The sequence below is a fragment of the Sminthopsis crassicaudata genome, chromosome 4 (genome assembly GCF_048593235.1).
Source record: "Sminthopsis crassicaudata isolate SCR6 chromosome 4, ASM4859323v1, whole genome shotgun sequence".
In the NCBI taxonomy this organism is placed as follows: domain Eukaryota; kingdom Metazoa; phylum Chordata; class Mammalia; order Dasyuromorphia; family Dasyuridae; genus Sminthopsis; species Sminthopsis crassicaudata.
In genome coordinates this window covers 295,339,460-295,357,301 of record NC_133620.1, presented here as the reverse complement: position 1 = coordinate 295,357,301, position 17,842 = coordinate 295,339,460, and the positions used below count along the sequence as shown (strand labels likewise).

The following is a 17,842-nucleotide window of genomic DNA, read 5'->3' as shown; positions in this document are numbered from 1 at the left end:
GAGATTTGGAAATAGACAAGAGGAAACTAATAAAAATATTCAGAGACAAAAACAAACGTTGCCAAGAAATAGACCCCTAAGTATGTCATGGCACCATAGCTTACGAAGCAGAAAGGTTGAGGAAACTGAAGTTTAAAAAATGGTAGCATCAAAACTTAAATTTGGGTCTTCTGGCACAAAGCTAGAACTCTAGGATATGGCAGGATGAAAATTCAAGAGGCAGTATTGTTGAGGCACAGCAGAACAAGTACATTCCAAATTATACAGTCTTTGATTTTGGAAGGAACCTCAAAGATTATCAAAGTCCAACTTCCCAATGTAGGAATCTCAACAGCATCACTGTTAGGTTGTTCAGTAAGCCTATATTGGAACTAAACTTGGGGAGATTCAGATGGACATAGATAATACTAAGGGACAGAGAGGGAGACAGGAAGAGATTCAGGTGGAGAAAGACATTTAGAAATGCTATAAATTATATATATATGTATGTATATGTACACACACATACATACATATGACAGAAAAGAGATTTAATACAAAGACACAAGGACCCAGGATAAGATTTCAATGGAGAAACGAGGAGATAAAATAAGAGGTAAATAGAGAGGGGAAGAGACAGACTGAAGTCTACAAAGGTCTGTCTTTAAATTTGTACTGTGTGGAAAGTCCGGGGCTCCTCTTCTTTGGAAAACGATCCTTGAAGATCAGCAGTTTTAAGGATCTAAAGAGCATCTTTTGTACTTCATTGATGGCAAAAATCTGTGTTCATACTGAGGTCTTTGGGCCAGACCCTCAACCCTCCCAAATTCTCCTCAAGTTTTAAATCCAACAACTGACATTGCTATCTTATCAGCAAGTGGATGAAGCTAGAGCCTCCCCTCCCCCAAGACCCCAGAGCAGTCTATGCATCAAGGGGTAGAGGCTCAGGTTACCCATTTGCCCTTTCCTAAAGGTCCATCTTTAACCTTTGCTGCTGGAAATTCAACCCAGGCAATGGGTAAGAGAAAGGCTTAATACCTGCACTGGGCCCGCCTCCCTTCCCCTCTTCCCCTCTCCCCCCCTTCAGCTGAGCCCCCTTCTTGGGGGGTGAAATTGAGAGAATGACTTTTTGGGGGAGGGCACAGCATCTGTGGGGGTTGGAGGAGTGTCTTGGGGACTAAGAATTTGCCTTTGGTGGGCAATTTGTTGGCTGCCAGTCACTAAGCTGGGTATGAGTAGATAGAGGAGGGGCTAAACAGAGGGGGCGGGATCAGTAATAAATGCCTGGCTTAGGAGTGATAGCCCGACACTGTCCCAGCAGCAATCGGTACCCTAAGACCTAGCCCAAGGAACTCCAGCTGTGGTGAGACTTCTCAGGCCCCATTATAGATTGGTAGAGCAGGAGCAAGATTCTTTCCCCCACCCCGTATGCTAAGTTGTAATTCATAGCCATAGGTTGGGGAGAGGCTGGAGAATAAGGAGGTTGGAAGGGATGGACAGACAGCTGAATGGGGGAAGAGGCTAAAGGACATAAGGCTTTGGAGAGGATAGGACAAAGGAAAGGGAGACAGGGTAAGTTAAGGACATGAGGATGATGAGGAGGAATGTGTGGAGTAAAGTGAGTGGGGAGGGGAAGATAGGATGAGGAGAGAGGAGAAAAACAAGGCTGGGAGAGAGCAAGAACTAAGGGTTAAACTAAGTAGTATAAGGAACTCAGCAAATTAAAAGTTATGGTATTGAGGACCTGGAGGTGGGGACAAGGGTAGAGTAGCAGGATAATGGAAATGAAATAAAGGGAAAGAGCCTGAGAAGGTTGGAGGGAGATGAAAGAGATTGGAAGAGGCAATTAAAAGAAAATATTTTCTAGCATAAATTGGTAGGGGGTTGGGAGTTCTGAGTAAGGAAAGAAAGCTGGGCCTCTCTGCTCTATGACCTTTCTCTAGGCTATTTTTAGTATCAGCACCTGCCTTCCTGGCTTGGGGAAAGACTTAAAGGGCATGGGAGGTTTGGGAGGCTTTGATTTTTTTTTTTTTTTTTGTCCTTTAAAAGCTTCCCCACTGAAAAAGTCTGCAGTCATGGCAATGCAGAAGATTTTTGCAAGAGAAATCCTAGATTCCAGGGGGAACCCCACAGTGGAGGTGGATCTACACACAGCCAAAGGTGAGAAGGGAGCCTGAATATCTTCATATATATCTCCAATTACAAATATTTTTGACTTCTCCTTTCATAGCCCATCTTGAATTCTATAATATACATATCCCTGTTACCCCTTCTTGGTATAATCCAAACTTGAACTAAACTGAGTCCCCTCATCACCCAAACCCTGGACTTCTCAGCTAACCACTTCTCCTGCCCCCAGGACATAGGAATGAGGTATATTTATCCCTTTGTCCCCATTTCTTCTTGCTTTGTTTTGGGGCACTAGAAATCTAGGGTTCTTTCCACTAGGGTTCTGAGAGGGGAGTAGTATTAACTCATTTCTACCTCTTATTCCTCAGGCCGATTCAGAGCTGCTGTACCCAGTGGGGCCTCCACTGGGATTTATGAAGCTCTGGAGCTGAGAGATGGAGACAAAAGCAGATACCTGGGGAAAGGTCAAATATCACTCTAAAGAGAATGTATTTGTTTGGGGAGAAGTGGGAGAGTGGGCAGAATACAGTACCCAGTACTCCAGTGTTGAATTTAAAAGTCTCTAATCTAAGAAATCAGAACCTTATTGATCCCCAACTGCTTTTTTTCTGTAGGAGTGCTTAAGGCTGTGGAACACATCAATAAAACTTTAGCCCCTGCTTTACTGGAGAAGGTAAGTGTCAAGAGGACTGCCAGAAATCCCTCAAATCTGTCCTTACTCATCCCTACTCCTGGTACTTTCCCCTTTCTGAGCCTCATGGGTCCTTGTCTAAGGATGGCTCAATCATGGCCTTCAATCTTACTAGGTTTTTGTCTCATATTCTTCTTTCATCCAGAAATTAAGTGTTGTGGATCAAGAAAAAGTTGATAAATTCATGATTGAACTTGATGGAACAGAGAACAAATGTGAGTAAGGGGACTTTAAGGGGGAAGGAACCACAGAAAATAACCCCATTCCCAATGGGAGAGGGGTTTGGAGGGGAGAAAATTTACATTTCAAGTAAAGAAGTCTCTCACATCATTGATTTCTCTACAGCTAAATTTGGGGCCAATGCAATCCTGGGTGTGTCTCTGGCTGTGTGTAAAGCAGGAGCAGCAGAGAAGGGGGTTCCCCTCTACAGACACATCGCGGACCTTGCTGGGAACCCAGAACTTGTGCTACCAGTACCGGTTAGCTTTTCTTGACCCTGGGACCTGATCACATTCCTTTCAACTTGGCCTTAAGACAGTTTCCCCCCTTTTCAAGGATTAAAAATCTTCAGAAAGTCTAGAACTTAGTTCACTAACCACAGGAACCATTTTCTAAAATATAGCCTCCTTCTCTGTGGTGCTTTGTAGCTCACCTCTCTGTCCTGTCTCCAAGGATAATCATCTTCAAAGTCTTTCCTTAAGTCTCATCCTACTTCCTGAAGTCTTTGGTACAGTCTGGATCACTCATACCTCAGTTGGAGTCTAACTTCAAATCAACAAATTTATTAAGCTCCTACTTAGGTCCAAGGCATTGTGCCAGGCACTCAGGATACAGAAATGCAAGGAAGCATAATCCTGTTGTCAGTGACTTTAGAGGATAATAAGGGAGAACTCATATAAACTACAAATAGGAATAATACAAGGTAGAATGTAATAATGGGAACAAAACAAAACAAAACACCCTTCCCAGCATAGAATAGTAGCTGTGTCAATATGTATATATATATATCCACCCTTGGAAGAGGTAGTACCTGAGCTAGGTACAAGAATTTCCTTCTGAGGAAATTGATTTCCTTCCAGCTCTAAATTTATAATCCTGATTTCAATAGGTAAAAATATGGAAAGAATGTATTATAAGATGGGAGTGGAGAGAAAACAGGAGAGGAGGATCTTTGTAATGCAGACTGAACAAAGGAGTTAAAAGAATGGATCATCATATGCCTAAAGCTACAAGAAATATTATTTCACAGGACATTTGGTCATCACATTTTGTAATACTAATGTTTAAAAAGGCTAGGAATATGTTGAAGCCGAATGGTAGACAGCCTTAAGTGAAAGATAAGGAGTTTGTGTTCTATAAAATAGGATAGTGAGCCATTAAAGATTTTTAAATAGAATTTTGCTTCAGATGATTTTAGAAGTTGTGTAAAGAGTGCACTTACATCAAGAAAACTGCATATTATTAAATTTGAAGTTGCGAAAAAATGGAATGGCGGATGAAGGGAGATGGGGCTGAGAGGCAAGTGAAGGTCTGAGAAAGTAGATGAACAAATAATGGTGGTATTAGGATGCACTTAAGATATGTGGTAAAGGTAGAACCAACTAGAGAACCAGTTGGCTAAATTTTTTCCCATTTGTACAAAGGGGCTGTTTGCTTTTTGAGAACAGGGGCCATGTTTTAAAGAGTTTCCTCCTGAATCAATGAATTAAATTCCTGTTAGGGAAGTCTTTTGAATCTAATGTCCAGTCTGCTCTCTATAGCTCAAGTCTATCCTCATGCTACAGTCCTTAGCCTTATCTCCCTCCCTTTCTCCCACTGTGATCAGATCTGAACCTCCATCCACTTAATTTCCCCTAGGCCTTCAATGTAATCAATGGAGGATCCCATGCTGGAAACAAGTTGGCTATGCAAGAGTTCATGATCCTGCCCGTGGGGGCTGCATCATTCAGAGAGGCAATGCGTATTGGGGCTGAAGTTTACCATCACCTAAAGGGTGTCATCAAGGCTAAGTACGGGAAAGATGCCACAAATGTAGGAGACGAGGGTGGGTTTGCCCCCAACATCTTGGAGAACAATGAAGGTCAGTCAATAGGGTGAAGAGGGGGGAAAGAAAGAATGGATCCATAAATGGAACAGGGGAGAAACAGGATAGACTGGGATACTATTCCTTTAATTTCCCCTTTACTCTCAGCCTTGGAGTTACTGAAAACAGCCATCCAAGCAGCTGGTTACCCAGACAAGGTGGTGATTGGCATGGATGTTGCTGCCTCTGAGTTCTACCGAAATGGAAAATATGATCTTGACTTCAAATCTCCTGATGATCCTGCCCGGTATATCTCTGGGGAGAAGCTGGGGGAGCTATATAAGAGCTTCATCAAGAACTATCCTGGTGAGGGACTCAAGGACCCCATCTTCCCTTTCCCTTTACGGAACTCAGGAGCTCCATTCCCTTGCCTCTTTTCTTCCCTAATTTGTTTTCTCTCTACTGTCTTTTCTTTGATCCCAGTGGTCTCAATAATACACCTAATAATAATAGTTCACATCTTTAGTGATTTAAGGCTTACAAAGAACTTTTCTTCCAACACTCATTTTCAGGTGAGAAAACTCAGGCTCATAAATCATTAAATTGAGAATTAGAGGGGACCTCATTTAATTCAATATTCTTTGTCTATAGAAAAGGAAATAAGCTTAAGAAAATTAAAATAATTTGCCCAGGGTTACTCCCATATTGAGAGACAGAAATGGGGTTCCCAATACAGATCTTCTGAATTGAAACCCATTGTTCTTACCCCCTTGTTCATGCACAGAGGTAGAACTATGAGTTGAACCTAGGATGTCGCATAGATCCACTACTTTTTCTGCTTGATCAGAACACCTCTCTGTTCTTTTTCTAACTCTCTTTTCCTTCATTCTCCACACAGTGGTTTCCATTGAAGACCCCTTTGATCAGGATGACTGGGCCACCTGGACTTCATTTCTTTCTGGAGTTGATATCCAGATCGTAGGTGACGACCTCACTGTCACCAACCCTAAGCGCATTGCCCAAGCTGTAGAGAAGCGAGCCTGTAACTGCCTCTTACTGAAAGTCAACCAGATTGGCTCTGTCACTGAATCCATCCAGGCGTGAGTTCCCAGTGTACACTGGAGGGAGGTGGGAATCCCCTTATGCTCTAGGAATTCATCCATTAATGAGTTATTCTCCCCTACTAATATAATAATAATATATATCCCTAATATAATAATATTAGTATTATTTCCCTCTATCCAGAAGCTTTACTGGGAAAAATCAAGGTTTTAAAAATCCAAAAACTTTTGCTTCCTACTCTTTACCATAAGATCAGCAATCATTTCCTCATTACTTTCACCCCTGTCAAGAACCCAAAATATGTTTTATGTACACGTGACTCGCTACCCATTGCTTCTCTCCCCCAATTAAGTTCAATCAACTACATATTTTAAAAATGCTGGATGAATGAATTGGGTTCAAACCAAAGCGATCATTGGATCACAGTTCTAGAGCTAGAAAGGATCTCAAACCATCTAGTCCAATTTCCTATTTTTTTGAGATGAGAAAATTTAAAACAAGGGAGATTGATCTTGCCCAGGGTAAGGATATTAGGTATCAAGAGGCAGAGTTTGAACCCAAGTCCTCTGACTCCAGAGCCAATGCTCTTTCCACTGTAATGAGGCAGGATTCCTTTCTCTTTAGTTGCAAACTGGCACAAACTAACGGCTGGGGAGTGATGGTCAGCCATAGGTCTGGAGAAACAGAAGACACCTTCATAGCCGATCTAGTGGTGGGACTCTGTACTGGCCAGGTAGGGAATTGCATATCCCCTCATCTCCTTCTGGCCACCAAAGCCTATCTATCCAAATCTTCTGGAGGTTTTATCCATTCTTGAATTTTCTCTTTGCCAATCTGTCCCCAGTCACTGGATTGTGGAACATTTCCACATGAGTCTGTGACTTTCCTTCTATGTTTCATTCCATTAGATCAAGACTGGGGCTCCTTGTCGTTCTGAGCGTCTGGCTAAATACAATCAGCTCATGAGGTACCCCAGTGCTGCAGGGGATTAGAGGGCTTAGGGCTGTGTAAGGGAAAAGTGAGACAGAAGTAGAGCAAGGAGTAGCCATTCTCACTGCTGTTTTATTCCTGCCTTAGGATTGAGGAAGCACTTGGAGACAAGGCTGTCTTTGCTGGGCGGAAGTTCCGTAATCCCAAGGCCAAGTAAATGGAAGAAATGTCCTTGATCAACAGAGGCATTTGAGTCCATCATTATCTCCATCACTCCTTTCAATAAAGTACTTTGGACAGCAAGAATGTCTAGGGTGTCATGGTTTGGGATCCTAAGCAGGAACAAAAGACTTATGTGTTGAAAAGGAAGCAGCAGCACCAGGGAATAAAAAGACTATAAACTTGTAGGCAGCAGATTTGAGGAAGGTCATATAGACCTTCCCCTTAGCCTGCTTCCTCATTTGTAAAATGGAAGTAATAATATATGTACTAGCCACCTCCTGGGGCTGTTGTAAGGATCAAATAAGATGACAAATGTGCAATCACTTCCTAAATCAAAGCCCTGCATAAATGAGCACCAGGGAAGAAGGAAAAAACAAAGGTTGGTCAGAGAGGAAATTTGGGCTGGGCTATAGGAAGGAGACAGGATATAAAGCTATCTTGGGGGGGGGGGGAGTGGGAGAGGGATAAGACAGATAAAACCCTGAGAGAAGTTATTGGTCATAGAAGTGAGGTGTATTTTATATAGCTATCAGAGAAAGATCACCTGAGCAAAATAAGCAATGTGACTTCAAGAGTTATATAGGATATAACCTGAAGGTCCTAGTCTCAGCTCTTGCCACTAATTCCCCATGTGATCTTGGCAAGTCAACTTTACCTCTCTGGGATCCATTTTTCTCATTGGTTAAATCAAGAGAATGTAAAGGGATTTTTTTTTTAAATTCCAAAAATTCTAATTCCAGTGTCTGACCCTCTCCCCAAAGCAAACATCCTTGTCTTAGGGTCCTTGCCTTTCTTTCATACTCAAGTCACTCCCAGCAAGGATTCAGATATGTGGTTTGCCCCATGCACGAAACAGCACATGGGGTCAAACGGTGTTTATTGAGCATAAAGTTACCCTTAGCTTTGAGGGAAGAGAAATACCCCCAGGAAAAAGGAGGATAATATAGATTAAATATTCACTCTTACATTCTGTCACATCTTTTAGGGGAAATTGAAAGGACATTCATTCAAGTACCCCATATACCCAACATTTAAAAAATCTAAAATCACTCAGACCAGATTACTGGAGGAGAGCCTCCATACTCATCTCCCCATCTTAATGGTTCCATTGGGGATGGTGGTGGTGGTCAGAAGTCAACCCCTGACATGGTCATCAGAAGTCAAGATAAGGTAGCATTGTAGTGCCTGCAACTTCATTCATGTCCCCATTCCCCCTTTTCAAAGCCACAGGGGTGTTGTAAGGGGGAAGAGATAGAAAGACAAAGGACCTAGGAGCTGGGAGTCCCTTCCTCTCCACTCTGACGAAGGCGTTTCTTGGCACGGATCTCATTCATGGCCTCCTCAATGGAGCGTGTGTCCCTCTTATTGGCTACTGGAACTAGGAATGGGAGCAAAGGAGGAATGTGAAGGGACTAAGAATTCTCTTAGTACTCAGCTTTCTATCCTGCCATCACTGCCCTTATAAACCAAACTATCCAGAGCCCTAAATTTCCCTTAATTCCAAATCTCTTTCCTTTTCCCCTTGTTTCTCCCTCACTTCACCCCATCTACCCCATCCACCATCGCTTCCCATCCTCTTACCACAGCCATAGGTCTTATTGGCCTGTAGCATATGGGCAGCATCCTTGGCGGCCCCTTTCCCAATGAGGTGACTGTATTTGTCTTTGTAGTCACTCACAGGGCTCACGACAACAGGGCCCTGCTGGGCAGCTTCTTCCTCCTGCCACTGGGCTAGCTCCTAAAGGGGAGAGTGGGAGGAAGTGGATTTTGGGGTTAAAAGTCTGATAACTAGATCCCATATGGAGAACAGGGATTGGAGAGAGTCTACAACTGGCAGAGTCAATTATTTTACCTTAAGTCTCCGTTTCTCCTCTGCCTGCTGTGGATCCCACTCCTCCCCACGGCGGTATGAATCGAGCTCTTCATCAGAGGGTGCAAACTCCTTAGGAATAAAGGACATGATATAATCAGTGTCAAGGTTCCACCTTGATCCAAACAGGCCTGTCCCCTGACCTCCTGAGAAAAGGAATGGTAGATTGAAGAAGTAGGAGAGAAGAAAAGGAGGTCTTTCTCACCTTCTTAAAGATCATGACATATCGACATTCATCATCCTCCCCAAAAGAGAACGATGTCAGGCCAGCCACCTCCACAACATCATGTCTGGGTTGAGGAAGAGGGAGAATGAATGTGCATGGAAGGGCGAGAATAGCAGAGGATCTGGGAGGGTTTGTCACCCCCTTCCCCCACTCCTCCCATCCCCTTGCCCCTACAAAAGGATTCTTTTCCCCTCTGCTATTTCTTTCCACCTTTACCTTAATCTCTAATAATAATCACAATAATAATCTTACATTTATAGAGTTTTACTGTTTATAATTTATCTCACATTTCTCATTTGATGCTCCTGACAAATGAAGAAACTGAAGTGAAACCTTAAAGGAACCTGCCCGTGATCACAAAATTGACAAGTGACTAGAATCAGGCATTCTGACTCCACATCTAATTCTCTCACCATAACTGCCTCCCCAAGTGTCCTGCCCCACTTCTCCACCTCCACCCCTATTCTCTCAGCCCCTTCACTCACAATATACTCCTCTCAATCTTGTTCATTGGCTGGAACTTTCTCTTGGTCTGACCACTGTCCTGGATGAAATCTGAAACCTCTTTCTCCATCTTGGGAAGAAGTGGACAAGAGAGAAGCCATAAGATGAGGGTATTCCTTTCCACTCCCATCCTACTGCACTCAAATGGAACCAGCTACACTTCCAGGTTTACTGCTCCTCATACCCAGTGTTCTTCAAGGTTCTTTTTCTCCTAGAAATTCAACCCAGCCTCCCAATTCTGAAACTTAAGGAGTTCCTCCCAAAATTTACTTTCTATCTTTCTTGCCACACGTACCCGCTTTCGAAATTCCACTTTCTGACGCTTTTCCTGCTCCTGCAATTTCTTCAAGCAAGCAGCCTGTTCTAGGAGTGAGAAAGAGGCTCTGAGTAATCAATCAATGAAGAACTGTTTACCAATCACCAACCACCAGGAACTCTGTCAGGGGCTGGGGATCCAAAGATGAAAGTTAAATAATCCCTCTGTAAGGAATTTTTACACACACACACATATACAAGTAGGTATATTCAAAATAGATACAAGATGATTTGGAGGGGAACGGCTTTCATGTTAGAAGGTGGGGCTTGAGCTGAACTATACAGTAATCTGAAATTTTGATTGTCATTTTTTTGTTTTTAAATCTAATAAATTTCCCCCTGCACCTCCCTCCCAATCCCCTCCTAGGTCAATCCATTTAGTAAAAAATATTTTTAAAGAAAAAACAAAAAATAAGAGGAAGAAGACAGCAAAAAGTCAGCAAATCCAAGAAATACATTTTAAAAATCTGATAACAAAAATGCAACATTCCCTTTTCCTGCACTGTTCCCCAGGAAGGGGTAGGGGAGGGAGGGAGGAAGGAAGGGAAAGAGAGAGAGTGTGAGTGTGTATGTGTGATATCCTAGGAGGTAGTGGGGCTTCCTCGAAGGTTTTCAAGTAAAGGCTGAATAATTATTTGTTATGTTTTTAAAGATTCTTGTTCAGATAAGGGATAAATCTCAGGCCTCTGCTGTCTTCTTTAGTGCTTTGGGAATTTCTGTGCTAATCACATCAGAATTAATAATTCTGATTCTATATGTGAGGTAGGAGTTAGGCAGAGATCATAGATAAATTTTAGCAGTTGGATGGGAAAAAAATGTGACATTTTTGTTTTCACTAACCTCTACCTGAAATATAGCACTTCCTTCAATTATGAATATAGGTGACAGACATATTTCTGACTTCCAAAGGGGTCTATGACACCAAAAAAGGTTAAGAGTTTCTGTTTTAGGGAAAAACTACCTATTTGACAAAAAGCTGATTCACTCACCACTGGGGATATTTAATTAACTGATATTTATTACGCAACTATTGTGTGAAATGTTAAGTTATACACGAGAAAGCCCTTCAGGACTTTATATTTTACTAGGGAGGATTTAACATATACAGATTTAAGTAAAGAGAAGAGTAATTTAGAAGGGAAAAGGGAAGGATTAAAAAAAAAAAAAAAAAAAAAAAAAGGATTGAGAGGTCAAGAGAAGGAAAGGATACTTTTGGCAGCTTGTGCAAATGCATATGTAAGAGATGGAACAGTGCCAGCAACAGCCAGGAATGTACTCTAGCTGCATATAGTGGGTGAAAAAGCCGAATATGAAATAAGGCTCGGAGGCTGGGGATACGAACTTGTTAGATCTATAGCAACATATGAGATCTAAGTTCAAATTCTGCCTCTGTGCAATCTCAAGTGGATCTCAAGAAAGCCACTTCAGCCTTGGTTTCTTCAATTGTAAAATGAAAAGATTTGATTAAATAGTATCTAAGATCTCTTCTAATTCTAAGTCACTTCAGTTTGTTTATTTATAAAATGGATATTTTGCAGGACTTAATTCTCAAACTTCCTTAAATTTCCTCCCATGGAGGACACTTCAGTTACCAATACTGGGATTGTCACCTTCACATCAATTTACTCATTTTTGTTTTTTTCCATTGCATTATTTTATTATTATTTTAAATTATAGCTTTTTATTTACAAGATATATACATGGGTAATTTTTCAGCACTGACAATTGCAAAACCTTTATTTCCAACTTTTCCCCTTCTTCCCCCCACCCCCTCCCCCAGATGGCAGGTTGACCAATACATGTTAAATATGTTAAAGTATAAGTTAAATATAATATATGTATACATGTCCATAGTTATTTACAGCAATTTACTCTTAAAAGAGTTTCCTGGGACACGAGATATTCAGAAACCTATCCATTATCACAGTCAGGATGGGAATGATTCTATAAAATCAGGATAGTAAGAACACTCACCTCTCTGGGTTGTTGTATGAACAACCCTGGGAAGAAATGAGATCATATTTGCAATGCTTTGAATACTATAAAGTATTATATAAATGCTATTACTATATATATTACACATAGTTCCTGTCCTCAAAAATCTTATAATCTATTTGGATTAAATCGAGAAGTTTTCCCTGTTGATCTATAAGGAGTCAGCTTGGCAACTTAACTCTGAAAACAAATGTCTAAAAAATATCTAAAATTATCATGATCCTTTTCTTCTCTAGCATTCTAATGTGTATTTCACATGACTCAGTATTCATCCCTGCTTTTTTCAGTCTATCTTTCAACTTTCATTCTAGAAAGCAATAGAAAGAATCTGAATTCAGGAGACCTAAGTTCTAGTCCTGGCATTGCCATTAACCAGAAGCATAATCTTGGACACTCAACAAGCATTTATTAAAGGCCTACTATGTGCCAGGCTTAAATACAAATATACAGACAGAAAGAATGAAACAACCCTTCCCATATTCTGTTGTTAGAAAAAAATATGTAGTTGGGAAGGAAAAGCAATATTAGAGGAATGAGAAATCAGAAAAGACTTTATGTAGAAAATGGTACTTTAAATTCATTGTAAAGGATGAGAAGGGCATTATGAAGTGATAGTAAGGGGTGAATACATGCCAGAATGAAGGATGGTTAGTCCAAAACCCTGGAGTACAGGAAGAGGAATAATACAATGAGGCTGGAAAGATGGAATGGGGCCACATGGTAAAGGGTTTTAAAAGCAAAACAGAGGAGCTTGTATTCAAAAGAAAACTGGGAGCCATTGGGATTTGGAGCAAGAAATAATGAAAGCCTGAACTAAGGATTTAAAGTCAAGAGATTCTATGAAGCTTACAAACTACCAGGGCTAGATAATTTAGGTGAAGGAAAATGAGGAATTGAGCACAACACCATGGTTATAAACTGGCATCTTAGAAATAGAGTTTGGAAGAAAAGTGATTTTAGAGGAAAGATAATGAGTTCTCTTTTGGAAATGTTGAGTTTGAGATGCTTTTCAGGTCATTCAATTTTAAAGTTGCAATTTTCCCTCTACTTTCAAGCCTTTGCTTCCTTCTCTATAAAATGAGACATGAGGTCTCTTTCCATATTTTCAATTTCCTGAACTAATCAGCTTAAGGAAAACATGACTTCATGGAAAACTTTAATATCACATGGAACAGTTAGTTCTATAGGAACAAAGTTGCAAATGCTATACCAACAGTTTTTTACCACCCCATAACAGACTTCTTTGACTTTTCTGTGGGTTCGGGTTATGATATTATAGCAAAGGATTGTTAAAAAAAAAAAAAAAAAAAGAGAAGGGAGGAAGAAAAGCAAACAGCTGCCAAGTTTAGGGAATGGTAATTAACAAGTATTTATTAAAAGCTTACTAGTGTGCCAGGAACTATGCAAGATAGGGGAATCTGTATTTTATTTTAGAGGCAAGAAGAAACTGCAGAAAATGAGCAGCATAAAATCACATCCAGACAGACAGAGAACTACAGAGACTGATTGTGGATTGAAGCATAGTATTTTCAATTTTTTATTTGTTTCTTTATTGTAGTTATATGGAAATATGTTTTAAAAGGATAGCACATGCTTAACTTAATCTATATCAGCTTGCTATCTTGGGGAGGGGAGAAGTAAGGGAAGGGAGAAAAATTGGAACACAAAGGTTTACAAAAATGAATGTTTTAAACGATCTTTCCATGTATTCAGCAAAATAAAATATTTTTGAGAAAATAAAAATAGAAAATGAGTGGCATGGTTAGAACTATGCTTTAGAAAATCATTTTAGCAGTGTTGTGAAAGATGTACCAGGAGTCCAATTAGGAAGCTATTGTAATAATCCAGATAAAACGATATTCCAAATAACTTATGAAAGCAGAATAAAAAAACCTAAACAAGGGTGTTGAGGAAAAGGGAAGAATAAGAATAAACCAAAGTTATGAATCTGGAGGTTGTAACAACAAAACTTCAAATGAGAGCAGTTAAATCACGGGATGGATGCAAGAGGTCTTGTGGAGGTGGGAAATGTTTGGATGTGGAACCTGAAACAGAAAGAAGAATCAAAAATGGTTATTATGAAATTTCCACTGAGTGATGGCTGGGAGAACTGAAAAAGTGAGGCTTGGGAAAAGGTTTAGGAAAAAAAATCAAGCTCCGGTTGTGCGGACTTTCTCCCCTCTGAGGGGACAATATAAATGTCAGAGTGTTCCCGATGAACATTTTCTATTGTCTCTGGCGTGGGGAGGACGGCAGGGGAGAGAAAGTAAATTTGTAAGAGAAATGGGAGTGCTCTGAGATGACGACAGTCAAGATCTCAAGTCTGTGGAGAAGTATGGGGAGCCTAGAGGGCCTCGCCGAGGTGCTTGCCACGCCCAGTCCAGCACAGCAAAACAGCCTGGGGGGAGTTAAAGAGTCTCCCCCACAGCACGACCAGGTTCCTTCCAGCTCACATTATAAGAAAGCAAGCGCGCGCGCGCGCGCGCACACACACACGTTACAGATAGGCATCGAAGGAAATTCAGCCAATAGGATCCATAGGGGCAAAGGGCGGGGAGAGCAGAGTTCAATTCAAATGGACAGATAGCAGGAGAGAGCCAATAGAATTGCTCTGTTCCTAGACAGGCAGATCCTAAAAAGGAAAGGAAGACCAGCTTCTCCTTTCTTCACTCTAAAACTCTCGACGTATCCTCTCACTTTTTTCCTTAGACCCTTCTCCGGAAGATCCCGCCATTGGCTGATCCTCTCCGCTCCTGATTGTCTACCTCTTCCGCGCGGCGGGCTTCCTACCGCCTCCCGCTCTCCAGGAGCTTTCAGCTATCTTTCCTCTCTCAGCCAAACTTTCAGAAAAGCTCCAACCATTTATGGGTTGTGCTTTCTCTGCCCTCACTCAGCCTTTTCGGTCTGGCGTTTGAGCTCATCATTCCAACAGCTCTCGGCTGATAACATTTATGGCATTTTCTCATTCTTCATCCTTTTGACCTTTGCTGCATTAATATTAAGGACGTGCGCCCAGGAGCACACTTGCCCCGACTTGTGGTCAGGGGCCTTCGTTCAAATTTCACTTCAGACTACTTTCTAACTCTATTACCCTGGGCAAGTATTCAAACTTTACTTAGCTACAAAATGAGGAATCTGGTCCCTGGGTCCTCTAAAGTTCTTCCCATTTCTAAAATCTATGACCCTCTATGATCACTTCTGTAGCACTCCCTTAGTAACCTTCAATTCCCATGGGTTTAATGATCATTTCTGCAGATATTTTATAGATCTATATATCCAGCCCCTGTCTCTACCCTGACCTTCTGTCCCATATGACCAACTTTTTGGGCATTGCATACACGATGTCCTGGAGAAATTTCAAACTTAACATGTTCAAAACATGACTCATGATCTTTTTCCACCCCCATTCTTCTTCTAAACTTCACTGCTTCTGGGGAGGAATCAATCATTCAATATTTCTCTTGTTTCATCCTTGACACCTTACTTTGCCTCATATCCAATCCATTTCCAAATTTTGCTATTTCTACCTCCACAACTTATTTTGAACCTAAAACCTTTCTATTCACATACTGTCTCAACAACCTCCTAATTAGACTCCTTGCCTCCTCTTTTCCTACTCCGCACAGCTCCCATGGTGATTTTCCTTAAACCCAAATTGGATGATTTCACTTTCCTATTCCAGTGGTTCCCCCTGGAATAAAATAAGTTCGTTTTAGTTTTTATAGCCTTAGCCCCAATCTTTCTTTCTAGTTTCGTTGTATTTTATTCCTATTTTTCTAGACAAGAAATAAGAGTCCTATTGTGTCTGTTCTAAGTGAACACACACTCACACGAAAAAAGAGGCAGTCCCTTCAGCAAGGAACTCACAATCTAGTGAGGAAGACAAACAAAAAGTTATGTAAAAACATATAGGATAAACAAAATAAGAAAGGGAAGGTACGAGAATTAAGAAGGGTTGGGAAAAGCTTCCTGTAGAAGATGGGATTTTAGTTGGAAATTAAAGGAAGTCTGGGAAGCTTTCAGGCAGAGATGAGGAAGAAAAGCATTCCAGGGATGAGAGACAGCCAGAGAAAATGCTCAAACTAACAAGTGGAATGTATTGAAAATACGTGGTGGGCTGTAAAGGTACAAGAAGACTGGGGGCAAGGGTTGGTTATAAAGGATTTTGATCATTATACAGTGGGTTTTAGTGTTTGATCAACTCGACAGGGAACTACTAGAGTATATTGAGTAGGAGGGTGATGGGGTTGGACTCGAAGTTGAGGAAAATCATTTTTGGAGGCTGACCGATGGGCAGACTGACATTGGGAGAGACTTAGAGGCGACAAACCCACAAGCAGGTTATTGCAGTAGTACACAGGTGAGGTGATGAGGGCCTGCACAGGTGTGGTGGCAGGAAAGGGGGCATATTTGAGAGATGTTACAAAGGTAAAATGGATGGATGGTCCTTGGGCAACAGATTGGATTAAGGGGGGAGGAGGGATGGACAGTAGAGACAGTGAGGTACTGAGTATGGCACCCTGATCGTTAGCTTGAGAAATTGGGAGGATGTAGTGCCCTAGGCAGTAGTGAATTTGGAGGCGGGAAGGGTTTGGGGGAAAGATTCTCTCTCTAATCTAGTCAGACTGGCCTCTCCGTTCCTTAAGAATAGTGCCAATCAATCACCACTCTCTATGACTGTTCTCGATTTCCTGAAAGAAAGCAATTCTCTGACCCCGAGGTAAGAAGGGAGTTCGCTCCAGACTATATAAATCTGTGCACTATTCTTAAGGAATAATATATAATATAATATAATATTATATAATAATGCCATTCCCTCTGGAACCACTTTGCATTTGAGAATGGGGACCAATCTATGATTTTTATAATAGGGAACTGCCAGAGGAGGATACTCCTTTTCCCTACATAATCGGAACTTTCACTAAAAGTCACAGCCTGTATTCTGAGGTTTGCAAGAACACCGTGCACTTTTGATCCTCAAGAAAAGCCGGTGATGTAGATGGTATTAATATAACCTTTTACAGAAGAAGTAAACAGGTTAAGGACTGGGAAGCCTTGGGCACTACGACCCTTGCCGGGCCACACTTACACTCAGATACTTCCTTTAATGGAGTAGGCTCCCTACCTCTTATATTACATAGGTATTTACATATACTCTTCAGGAACCTCCGCTTTAGAATGGAAGTTACTAGAAGGTAGGTTTCTTTCTTTCCAGGTCTTTGTATTCCCAGATCCCAGCACAATAATGAGACCATTGGGGGCGTTCAATGAAAGGTAGATTGATTGATTGACTGAGGCAAAGAACGGAAGAATGGGTCCATCCACCAATTGGAGCACAGGATAGAGAGAAAGAGGACGGGTGTGGCTTGGTTCACGGCTAACCAATCGATGCTCGCCATTTGAGAAAGGGAAGAGAGACAAGCGGGTGTTTCTACTAATAGGAATAAAGGACTGCGGAGGGGAAGGATAAGAAAAAAGAGCTGGGCCTAGAAACAAGCATGGGACCAATTGCCGTCTCCCTATCGCTGACTGACAGAGCTGGTGTCCAATGGAGTTTTCAAGGGGACGCCGATGGGCCCAACAGGGGGTCTTCAGAGTTAAGGGGGCGCCAGGCCGAGCGCAAGGAGTGAACTCCCGTAAAATAGAAGCAGGGTGCGTACTGGGGCTTCTTACCTCGGGCCTTGCGGCGAGTCTCCTGGTCACCGACGCTGGGCGGCTTCTCCATCGAGCTCAGGATAGAGCCCAGTAGGTCCGCCATCTTGGAAGAGACTAAGTGGGGGCGGCACTGCCGCCTTAAAGGGAATGACGAAACGCCTTTAAGACAATAAACTGCCGGAGGCGGAAAATCATTCCTCTCTCCACCCCCACCCCACCACGTCCTTCTCCAGTTCAATA

At 41.7% G+C, this 17,842-nt stretch overlaps 2 protein-coding genes across 3 annotated transcripts; one reads left to right on the top strand and one right to left on the bottom strand.

Moving 5' to 3' along the window:
• Nucleotides 1-974: 974 nt before the first annotated feature.
• ENO3 (enolase 3) lies at nt 975-7,118 on the top strand. Of its 2 annotated transcripts, none has more exons than XM_074264958.1 (12): nt 975-997; nt 2,029-2,139; nt 2,478-2,573; nt 2,724-2,782; nt 2,946-3,015; nt 3,146-3,279; nt 4,658-4,880; nt 4,992-5,189; nt 5,722-5,923; nt 6,510-6,618; nt 6,794-6,852; nt 6,963-7,118. In XM_074264958.1, the coding sequence occupies exons 1-12, from the start codon at nt 994-996 to the stop codon at nt 7,030-7,032; spliced, it is 1,335 nt and encodes a 444-aa protein (XP_074121059.1). In that variant the 5' UTR covers nt 975-993; the 3' UTR covers nt 7,033-7,118. The 2 variants fall into 2 exon arrangements, with proteins under 2 accessions (XP_074121059.1, XP_074121060.1); XM_074264959.1 differs by lacking the exon at nt 975-997 and adding an exon at nt 1,254-1,342.
• A 741-nt stretch (nt 7,119-7,859) lies between these two features.
• Nucleotides 7,860-17,775, bottom strand: SPAG7 (sperm associated antigen 7). The gene is made up of 7 exons (XM_074264967.1): nt 17,621-17,775; nt 9,933-10,000; nt 9,619-9,707; nt 9,113-9,197; nt 8,890-8,979; nt 8,619-8,775; nt 7,860-8,415 (listed from the first exon to the last, which is right to left on the bottom strand). The coding sequence occupies exons 1-7, from the start codon at nt 17,703-17,705 to the stop codon at nt 8,306-8,308; spliced, it is 684 nt and encodes a 227-aa protein (XP_074121068.1). The 5' UTR covers nt 17,706-17,775; the 3' UTR covers nt 7,860-8,305.
• Nucleotides 17,776-17,842: the final 67 nt, after the last annotated feature.

Coding starts and splice junctions, on each gene's coding strand:
- ENO3 (XM_074264958.1), top strand. Junction 5,190..5,721: donor CTTCATCAAGAACTATCCTG/GTGAGGGACTCA, acceptor TTCTCCACACAG/TGGTTTCCATTGAAGACCCC. Junction 6,853..6,962: donor AAATACAATCAGCTCATGAG/GTACCCCAGTGC, acceptor TTCCTGCCTTAG/GATTGAGGAAGCACTTGGAG.
- SPAG7 (XM_074264967.1), bottom strand. CDS start 17,705: ATGGCGGACCTACTGGGCTCTATCCTGAGCTCGATGGAGAAGCCGCCC. Junction 10,001..17,620: donor GACTCGCCGCAAGGCCCGAG/GTAAGAAGCCCC, acceptor TCTCACTCCTAG/AACAGGCTGCTTGCTTGAAG. Junction 9,708..9,932: donor AAGTGGAATTTCGAAAGCGG/GTACGTGTGGCA, acceptor CTTCTTCCCAAG/ATGGAGAAAGAGGTTTCAGA.